The 11,541-nt window shown below is 37.9% G+C and overlaps 1 protein-coding gene across 1 annotated transcript; it reads left to right on the forward strand.

The window, feature by feature from the left end:
• The first annotated feature begins 262 nt into the window (after window positions 1-262).
• LOC111986465 (putative disease resistance RPP13-like protein 1) lies at window positions 263-3,244 on the forward strand. Its single transcript, XM_024018099.2, has one exon. The coding sequence runs from the start codon at window positions 326-328 to the stop codon at window positions 3,242-3,244; it is 2,919 nt and encodes a 972-aa protein (XP_023873867.2). The 5' UTR covers window positions 263-325.
• The last annotated feature ends 8,297 nt before the right edge of the window (window positions 3,245-11,541 follow it).

An 11,541-nucleotide genomic window follows, 5' to 3' on the forward strand; every position in this document is an offset into this window, starting at 1 on the left:
ATATGCTCCACTTACCAATGAGCGCCATATTTTTAAAAGACTGGTTCAGCAAGTAAAGAGACATGTATGTCAATTGTTGTGCTTCCTAGAAGGTGCAATGGCCAACTCTCAACTCACCTAACACATTGGATCAAATTCTCTAATCCATTAATAGAGTGGTAAGGACTTTTTCCTTACACGCTTAATAGTCAACAAAGAAGTGGTTGAGGAGTTTACAGCAAACATTTCTCAGAATCTCTTTCTCGTGTTGAGTTCATTTCATTGGTTTGCATATTCTTGCCTCTGACTTAATTTTCACAATTCACGTCTACACAAAGAAGAAAGGATGGCAGAGATCTTCCTAGGAGAAGCACTTGTCTCTGCAATCATTAAGGTGGTGGTAGAAAGAGTGATTTCTCCTGAGGTTTTAGACTATTTCAAAGGAAAGAAGCTTGATGGATTGCTGCGAAAGTTGAAGCTAGTGCTGTTATCTGCTAATGCTGTGCTCACTGATGCAGAGGAGAAGCAGATTACAATTCCAGCTGTAAAAGAGTGGCTGGAGGAGCTTAAAGATTCTGTTTATGATGCAGAGGATGTCTTGGATGAGATTGCTACTGAAGCCTTGCAATCCAAGTCAGAAGTTATATCTCAAAGCTGCGCTAGTAAGGTATGGGACCACATCTCTCTTTCTCTAATTCCAGTTGACAAACGGATAAAATCAGAGCTAAAAATGATTATTGAAAGCTTAGAATATATAACAAATCAAAAGGATGTCCTTGGTCTGAAAGAAGTTGCTGGTGGAGTACCATCACGACAATTAACAACTTCTTGCCCAGAAGAATATGGTGTGTATGGTAGAGATGTTGATAAGGAGGCAATATTTAAGTTGTTGCAATCAGATGAAGCAAGTAGTAGCAATGAAATATGTGTTGTTCCCATTGTTGGTATGGGTGGGATTGGTAAAACAACTCTTGCTCGGCTTGTATACAATGACAACAGAGTAAAGATGAGTTTTGATCTCAAAGCATGGGTTTGTGTCTCCGAAAAATTTGATAGTTTAAGGATAGCAAAAACAATTCTTGAGGAGGTAACTCTATCTGCTTGTGACATTCAAAATTTGAATTTGTTGAAAATTAGAATCAGAGAGACCTTGACAGGAAAGAAATTTTTTCTCGTATTAGATGATGTTTGGAATGAGAATTATATTGATTGGGACGAGTTACTCAGAATTTTTAGATGTGGGGCTCAACAGATTCAGATCATTGTTACAACACGCAGTGAAAAAGTTGCAGCAATTATGCACCCTATTTCAACTCATCTTTTAAAGCAATTGTCAGATGAAGAATTCTGGGGGTTATTTGCACAACATGCTTTTAAAAATGGAAGCTCCCATGAATATCCAAACCTTGAGGTAATTGGTAAAAAAATTGTCCAGAAATGTAAAGGCTTGCCTTTAGCTGTAAAAACACTTGGGGGTTTGTTACACTCTAAACAAGAACCAAAACAGTGGAATCAAATTCTGAAAAGTGATATATGGGACTTACCAAAAGGTGAAAGTAATATTCTACCAGCTCTAAGATTGAGCTACCACTATCTCCCATCATATTTGAAGCGATGCTTTGCTTATTGCTCAATCTTTCCTAAGGATTATAAATTCAAAAAGGAGGATTTGGTTCAATTGTGGATGGCAGAAGATTTATTGCAGCAATCCAAAGGAAATGACAGGATGGAAGAAATAGGTGAACAGTACTTTGATGATCTAGTATCAAGGTCATTTTTTCAACAATCAGATGACACCAAATCAGTTTTTGTAATGCATGACCTTGTCAACGACTTAGCAAAGTTTATATCTGGAGAATTTTGTTTGAGGTTGGAGATTGAAGAATCTAATGAAGCTACAGAAAAGACACGTCATTTGTCATATTTTAGAGCTGAATTTGATGCCTCCAAGAAATTTGAATGCTCCTACAAAGCTAAGGGTTTGTGCACCTTTTTGGCTTTAGAATCCTCGACATTTTCATTGAGTCAATTCGATTATTTGGCAAACACAGTAACACATGATTTATTGCGAATATTTAAGTGTGTACGGGTGCTATCATTATCTGGCTATCATAGCATAAGAGAGTTACCTGATTCTATTGGTAATTTAAAGCATCTACGTTATTTGAATCTCAACCGCACTTCAATCAAGCGCTTACCTGATTCTATTTGCAATTTGTACAATTTACAAACCTTATTGTTATTCAGGTGTACTTTCCTCATTGAGTTACCTGCCAAAATGAGAAAACTAGTCAACTTACGCCATTTGGATATAATTGGAACAAAGTTGAAAGAGATGCCATTGCAAATGTGTAAACTGAGAAATCTTCAAAAATTAACTTCTTTTGTTGTGGGTGAACACAGTGGGTCCAGCATTAGAGAATTAGGGGAGCTTCAACATCTTTCTAGAATATTGTCGATACTAAACTTGCAAGAAATTGATTGTGCTAGAGATGCTATGGAGGCTAAATTGAAGGATAAGAAGTTCTTGTCTGAGTTGGTGTTGCAATGGGGTGATGATAGTAAGGATTCCCAAAATGAAAGAAATGTGCTTGAACAGTTCTATCCTCATACAAACTTGAAGGCTCTCACCATTGAACATTATGGGGGTACAAGATTTCCATTCTGGTTAGGAGATTGTTCATTCTCCAATATGGCGTCCCTTAATCTAGTAAATTGTAAATATTGCTCCCTTTTACCTCCACTTGGACAGCTTCCTGCCCTTAAGGAGCTCTCAATTGTAGGTTTTCATGAAGTATCACGTGTGGATCGTGAGTTTTATGGGGATAGTTCTTCTACAATTAAGCCATTCAGATCTCTTGAAAAGTTGAGCTTCGCAGAGATGCCGAACTGGCAAGAATGGTCTTTATTTGAAGGTGAAGATGAAGGCGGAGCTTTTTCTACTCTCCAAGAACTTCGTATAATTAGATGTCCCAAACTAAGCAGTGGCTTGCCTAACCAACTTCCCTCTTTAACCCACCTTACCATTGAAGAATGTCAACAACTTGTTGTGTCACTTCCACTATCTCTGGCCATTCATGAATTAAACTTAAAAGATTGTGGTAAGGTACTATTGAAAGAATTGCCACCTAAACTGCATAGTCTCACAATTGAAGGATGCCACATACTACAGTCCTTTGTTGAGCTAATGATATCACCTCCAAGAGGTTTTCTACAACCTAGATCTTACTTCTCTCACTCTTTTGGAAATCAGGAATTGTCCTAACTTTGTGTCCTTTCCCAAAGGAGGACTGTGCGCACCAAATTTGACACAGGTTACCATCATCAATTGTAAAAAGTTAAAGTCCCTTCCTGAAAGGATGCATGCTCTCCTCCCATCTCTTGTGGCTCTGAGATTATCATGGTGTCCAGAACTCGAATCATTTCCTGTTGATGGTTTGCCCTCTAATTTAAAAACACTTGCTGTCTACTTCTGTGACAAGCTCTTTTCCAATCGCCTGGAATGGGGTTTGCAAGGTCTTCACTCTCTGAGAAGCTTCCACATTCGTACTAAACACACAGGAGTATTGACATTTCCAGAGGAGGCATTGCTGCCTGCAACTCTTACCTCTCTTTCCATCTCATCTTTTCCTAATCTGAAATCACTTGACAGTAAGGGGTTTCAACAACTCATCTCTCTTGAACGCTTGGAAATTATTTCTTGCCATGAGCTTCGGTGTTTACCAAAAGAAGGCTTGCCAACCTCTCTCTCTTTTCTACATATCCGTCAATGCCGTTATTTAGAGAAATATTGTCAAAAAGAGAGAGGGAAAGAGTGGCCTAAGATTGCTCATATTCCCCTCATAGAGATTAACTTTGAAGTGATCACATGAGTTGTGATTGAGAAGCGCTTTTGCATGCCCAGGTACTTGTTCTGCACTAATATTACAATTCTTCTTTTGCTCAATATTTTTTAGGGAAACATGCAAAAGACTCCTGAACTTTTAGGTCAAAATACCCCTTGTCCTTATTCTATAAAGGCATCACATGTGACTTAAACCACTGAGTCTACATATTATATGTCATGATACCATAATTTTAGTGTACTTTCGTAAATATAACTGATAGAGAAACTTCAAAATATACATTAGAAAGTTTAGATTTTTTTTTTTATTTTAAAAATTAAAAAATAAAGCTTTCTAGTAAAATACTTTCAGCACACTTATGCTAGAGATGCTATTTTTCAAGAAGCAGCTTTCGATCTCAGGAAATTAAAAAAGAGAAAGAAAAAAAAGTAAGCATTAAGTTATGTAACGGTTACCATAATTTTTATAAACTTGGTGATTTTCAATCTGGCAATTTCATTGTATATGCTCAGTTGTTTCCCTTTTCTTTTGCAGTGTCACTTTCAGTGGTTGATAATTAGTGCTCACACACCCAGCACCAACTTCATGCCACTGCTAACTGCTGATCCTTTTGTATCATGTATAAACTCCTAATTGTCTAGTAGTTTTCAAATTACTGTAAAAGTTCATTCTTTATGTCAAAGAGTCCTTTACTCTCATTCTTGTTAGAGCTGCTCCTGCCTCATTATCCACTCATTTTTTCCAGTTGGAGTGTTGGACTTGAATTTGGAGACACAGAATTTTGGGGTAATGATTAACAATTTTCCAGCATATATATTTTTGATGATTTGCTCATTTATTTGACAAGTTTAGAATATTTTATGAGACTTCGGGATTTGTCCTGGCAATATGTTAGGCTATTTAATCTCAGGAAGACACCAAGGCTGATGAAAGCTAGTGCTGCTTCAGTACCTTCTAGTAGCTGCTGAATTCTCTCTCTCTCTCTCTGTCTCTCTCTCTCTCTAACATGTTACCTGTTTCAAAATGATGAAAAGAACTTTGTACAGCAGAAAGTTTTTCTCTATTGCAAACTTCTGAATAGCACAAAGTAAACACACACACACACAAGTTTTCTCTATTGCTGAAAAGTATCAATTTCTTGTGCTGTTCTTTTAGTTTTAGCCCAACATCTTAACTAGTTTCTTGCTGCGTTTGCTTTTCAATTCAATAGGGTAGACTATTGGGATATCCCTGGTGTTGAATGCTTTTGCTTTTTTTTTTTCCCTACTAATTGTAAAGGACATTTTTTAATGTATTTTTGGCTGAATAACCTTTAGTTTAGCAACCCATGAAGGGGCATTGATAGTTTTCAGTTATATGGAAAGGGCATTGGTTTCAGGCATGAGTTATTCAATGGCCAAGCTCAAGCAGTGGTAACAAATAGGCCTCATATCTCCCTTTCTTATCTTTGATCTACGGAAGTCTTTGTTGAGGAACGATGCCAAAGGAAGAAAGGAAAAGAATGGCGCAAGGTTGCTCAAATCCCCTGCATAAGAATCTAATGAAGTTGTCATATGTGCAAAAACTCTTAGATGAGACCCAATTTTACCATCCACATGAGAGATAGGTAGCAGCATGGTCAAATTTACAGTTCATTGTTGTAGAGCGACTTTACATTGGATAGAACGACAATAAATAATACACATGGTTGACCTTTTTTTTTTTTTTTTTTTCAAGGGAATGCATAAACATTTCATTACTAAGAAAACATAAATTTTACATCATTGATGAGGGCTTGCGTAGCAAAGCAAGGATCCTCTTCAACCCATACAATGTCACTAACAATGCTATAAGCAATTTTTGCTACCAAGTGGGCCGGCATATTCCCTTGCCTCTTTATATGGGAGAACTGAAATTGTGTAAAACCCCTACATAGCTCTAGGATGCCCTGAATAACAGGATCCACAGCAGAGGGAGAGGGAGAAGAACCCACTGGAGCATTTACCACAACCTGTGAATCTCCCTCCAACACCACTGCAGAACAACCACGGCCCAGGGCAAACATAATTCCCACCTCAAAAGCTTTTGATTCAACCTCAAGAGGACCAAGAGGAGCCTCCAGTTTTCTACACAAAGCCGCTGCAACAGTCCCTAAGCTATCACGGATTACAACCCCGATCCTCGTTGAGCCTAAACCCTTGAAGGTTGTTGCATCAACATTCACTTTGTACAATCCCAAAGGAGGAGGATACCAATACCTTGGCTGGACAGCAGAGCCGAAGCGCACATCACCCTCATTAGCCGTAAGGAACTCAGCCTAATGCTGCATTGCCACAAACACCAGCTGCTTACCAAAACGCAACACACCATTGAGGCATCATTCATTTCTTCTATGCCAAACCTTCCAAGCTATCATAACCAGACAAGACACATAGTCCACATTCATGTTTTCGCACAACATCAACTGCCACAGAATATCCATAAAAGAGATATCTCTTCTATCTAAGCTTAGAGCCAATTTAGAACACTCCCACACCTCTTGAGCTTTCAGACAACCCCACAAAGCATGACCAGCGGTTTCGGGCATCACCTTACACCATTCACATGATTCATCTACCAATACCTTCCTTTTCTTTAGGTTTACTTTTGTGGGTAACACTTCCCTACAGGCTCTCCAAGCAAAATGCTTAACCTTATAAGGAATAGGAAGCCTCCATAGACTTTTCCAAAACCTTCTCAACAGGCTACAATCCGAGACACTCCCTCTAGTACCTGAGGAAGAAATCCTCACAGCCAAGTGATAAGCAATTTTGACAGAGAATTTACCATTAGCCATTTCAGCCCACACCAATTTATCTGGAGGGGAGCAGACACTCAAAGGGATACTTTTGACTACTTCAGCCTCATGTGGCAGAAAAATAGAGTCCACCACTGACGATTTCCAACACATGGCCTTAGTATCTATCAACTCACCCACCCGAGTATCCTCATGCAAGAACAACCAAGGAGAAATTACCCCATGGGAGGAAGAACCAGGCAGCCACTTGTCACCCCAAACCTTCACATCCCTCCCATTACCCACTCTCCACATAATTCCTTCCTTCACTAGATCTTGCACTGCCATGATGCTCCTCCAAGTATAAGACGGATTATTGCCTAGAGAAGCCTAGACAAAGTTACATCTAGGAAAACATTTGGCTTTCAAAACCAGGAAAGCCAAAGAGACATGGGCTAATTGCAATCTCCATCCTTGCTTGGCAAGTAGAGCCAAGTTAAACATTTCAAATTCTTGAAACCCAACCCACCACCAGCTTTGGGCTCGCACATCTTTTCCCACGACACCTAAGGAATTTTCATCTCCTCAGATTTTTGGCCCCACCAAAAATTCCTAATCATACTTGTTAAATCATCACATAGTGAATCCGGGATTTTGAAGCAACCCATAATGTATGTTGGTATTGCCAAAGCCACAGCTTTGATGAGGATTTCTTTGCCTGCTTTAGATAATAGCTTCTCCTTTCATCCCGCCAGTTTTTTACCAAGTTTCTCCTTGATGTCATTAAAAGTACTCCACTTATTTTTCCCCACAAGTGAAGGTAAGCCAAGATACTTCTCATGTTGTTTTATGACCTGGGCTCCAAACTTTCTTTGGATTTCTCCTTGGAGTGTTTTTGATAAAGAAGAGAGAAGTTTTTGCCCAGTTTAGTTGCTGACCTGAGGCTCTCTCATAGACTCCCAACACCCTTTGAAGCTCATCACAATCCTCCATTGAATCTCTACAAAAAATAAGGCTATCATCTACAAAAAATAGGTGGGATAGTTCAAGTCCCCCTCTGCACACAGAAATCCCTTTCAAACCACTGTTAGCCACAAATGCCTTAATAAGAGATGATAAACCATCTGCACATAGGAGAAATATATAAGGCGACAAGAGGTCCCCCTGGCGAATACCCCTAGAGGGGGTAATGCTTCCCAAGGGGCACCCATTAACCTTAATTGCATAGTTTACCGAGGTAACACATTTCATAACAAGAACTCTCCACCTTTCAGCAAAACCAAGCTTCTTCATAATTTTTTCCAACCAGACCCATTCCACCCTATCATATACCTTACTAATATCAAGCTTTAGAGCCATTTCTCCCACCTTCTCCCCCCTTTTTTTTTACTAATATGATGCATAGTTTCAAAAGCTATCAACATGTTATCAGTAATAAGTCTACCATGCATAAAAGCACTTTGAGAATCACTAATAATAGATGGCAAAAAAACTTTTAAATCTATTAGCTATAGCCTTCGAGGCAATCTTATAGATTACATTGCATAAACTAATAGGTCTAAAATTAGTCACATGTTTTGGCTCTTTAACTTTAGGAACAAGCATAATATGAGTTTGATTAAAGTTAGGGGAAGAGATTCCATGGTTCAGGAAGTCCAAGATTGTTTTGCACACCATACGTCCACATGTACTCCAAAAATGTTGGTAGAATAAAGGTGGCATACAATCTGAGCCCGGTTCCTTTAGGGGATACATTTGCTTTAGAGCTTGATAGACCTCACCCTTGTGAAACACACGAGCCAAATCAGCATTCATCTCCCCTGAGACTTTCGGCACAACTGTATGGAGAATCTCCTTAAAGTCCAAGGGAATGGAGAATGAGAAAATATCCGTGTAGTACTCCACAAAAATTCCAGTTATCTCGGCCTCTTCCTTGTGCCACACTCCATTCCCATCAAAAATACCGTCAATATGGTTGTTGCTTTGACAATCTGAAGCTTTTGCATGAAAAAACTTCGTATTCCTATCACCACCTTGAAACCAATTTTGCCTAGTCCTTTGCCCCCACATCTCATCCTTCTTATCCAACCAACAGTTAAGTTCAATCCTCGTTTTTCTCAAGTCATAAATTTGATTAGGAGAAGTAGGTTGGTTCTCCAAAAAAGCCAACTTAGCTTGTAGGTCAGCCACCTTAGCCCGCACATTACCAAACTTCTCTTTATTCCATCTCAATAATTTAGCTTTGCACCTATCTAAGCAGTTTGATATAGCCCAATCCGAACCCACCAATTCCCCCTCCTCCTAAGCCTCCTTTACAATCTCCTCACACCGAGCATCTTTGAGCCACATGGATTCAAATCGAAACAACCTTTTTTTACTTCTCTTACAAGGCCGATTTTTTAAGTGTAGGGATAGAGGAGAATGGTCAGAAACCGAGGAGGATAGATGATGTAGCGTTGCCCTTGGGAAAAGATTCATCCAATCCAAACTCCCTAAGGCTCTATCCAATCGCTCTCTAATCTGAAAACTATCTTTTTGTTGATATAACCAAGTAAATTTAGGCCACACAAACCCCAAATCTCTAAAAGTGCAAAAATTAATCACCTCTAAAAACAGCACCGTTTGTCTTTTTGGCCTTATACGACCCCCTTCCTTTTCCGATAACCCAATGATTTCATTGAAATCCCTAATCACCAACCAAGGGAGAGAAGAGGAGTTCTTCAAAAACTTCAATTTAGCCCAAGACTCCAGTCTCCTATCCGTTTTCAAGCTGCCATAGAACCCTGTAAGGTGCCACCAACCAATACCTGAACCACCATCAATTTCACACCCCAAACCCCAAAGGGTTCCAAAGCATGAAAAAGACATCGCAAAGAACCTGTAAATTTTCCTTTTTGACAATTTAATCCGCAAAAATCATATCAAGTACCAACATCAAGAATTATCATAATAATTCCATTGAATATACTCTCAAAGTAAGTTAGAGTTCTAAGCAATAATTACAATGACCATTGGCCACAAAAGAATAGAGGTTTGAATTTTAATTACATATCATCAGCTTGTCCCATCAGTGGGAATAACGTCACAACCAGTTTTGTACACAAAAGAATGAGTCAAGTCTATTCTAAGATGTACACCATCTCATATACCCATTACAAAAGTTCAGTCTCCATCAGTAGTTAGTCTAACTACTATTAGCCACCAAAAAGCTGTCTCAAAAGACTATTACCTACTCTGAAAAAAATATAAAATAATGGAATGAGACAAAACCCAGTAAGTAGCATATTTAATAGGGGTGAGGGAAATGCAAGTTTCATCTACTATAATAATAATAATATGACAAAAATGATTTAATAATGAAATACAAGTTCCTCAAAGTAAATATCTTGAAATCATATGCTATAATCTGTGAGCAATAATAATATAATTCCAAAGTCATAAATTCTAACATATGGTAATTTATCTCAAATATACCATATTACTACATAGACCGATCAGGGGATCCACCCATTCACAACTGGCATGATATTGTCCTCTCTGGTATGCAGACTCTTGGCTCCATGGACAGTAGCCTCACCTATACCCTCAAGGTTTTTCTCTCCCCCAATGGGCAGCAGAAAGAGCGCATCAAATAGATCCTCTCTTGCATGTGGTCTCTTAGCCCCATGGGCAGAAACCTCACCCACAGACAATCAAGAAATCCTCTTCCCCCATGGACAGCAGGAAGAACGCGTCATCCAAAGTGAAAGAGCACTGACCTAAACTTGATTCCGTTGTCACAAAGATCACGAAAACCAAATCGGGTGATCACTGGAAAATCACACATGGCATGGTGTTAAAACAACATAAGCTCACAGGTTACATTACTTTGAAACACATAGTTCATATCTAGGTAGTATCAGAAAACCTTAAATAATCTAACTTCTACAAAGTTTGTAAGGTTTTCAACTTCATTCTTGTCAAAATGATTTTCTATCAATTTCCCAAGTACTAAGACAAGATAAGCATCTTAATTTTCCAATACACCATAAAATCCAAGATTTTCTTATCAAGATTAAATAAAAGATGCTCATTTTCCATATCAACAATTCATACATTTCCCAAATGCAATACCAAATATGATGCATTTTCAATATATATATATATATATATATATTAAGGTTACGATACAGTAGTTTTTAGAAAAATATAGTTTCCATAGGTAATTCCAAAAACGTGTCTAACTCAAAAACAACATTTATGTTATTTTTCAAAAATTCCATTAAAAAGCTACTTACCTCGCAACTGAAAAATCCTAATTCTCCAAGCTCCAAGGAGATTAGCTAGAACCTAAACAATATCAAGTGAACCTATCACAATAAGTATAGAGCTTAAATTGCATCTAGCCACAATTTAGGAATTGCCAAATAATCACTTAATTAGACAAGCCTAGTATTTAACCTCATCAATAATAATATATTCAACTTCCATAGTTTCTCAACAAATTGATTCATAAGGCATAAACTCCAATTTATAGAGTTAACCCATTTAATATCATCTCCAACATTATAACTAGCTTCCATAAAATTTACACTACATCATTAAGAGACCCATGAAAGCAAAATCAAAATATCCCCCAAGACAACAAATTCAGAACTTCAACTAACTCCAAATAAACCCAATGGCAATGGAAAATTAAATTTACCTACCATCACATGTTATAACTTAAAACTCCTAAATTTTTCCACCATACATAAACCTTAAGTAGCCATCAATAGCACAAAATATATACCCACTCATCAAATAATTCCACCAATACAAAATCATACATAAAAACACATAAATATCACTTCTAATGCTCATAAATCACATGGGTATCATTATTAAAACTTAGATAAAAATAACCTCAAGAAAAAGTGCAAAACCACCAAAAAGATGAGAAATTTTTACCTCAAAAAAGGATGTGAAGGTATTTATGGGTTC

This window comes from Quercus suber, unplaced genomic scaffold, assembly GCF_002906115.3.
Source record: "Quercus suber isolate HL8 unplaced genomic scaffold, Cork oak 2.0 scaffold_753, whole genome shotgun sequence".
Classification (NCBI taxonomy): Eukaryota; Viridiplantae; Streptophyta; class Magnoliopsida; order Fagales; family Fagaceae; genus Quercus; species Quercus suber.

Bases quoted from the DNA above. Each gene is read 5' to 3' on its own strand.
- LOC111986465 (XM_024018099.2), top strand. From the start codon at position 326: ATGGCAGAGATCTTCCTAGGAGAAGCACTTGTCTCTGCAATCATTAAG.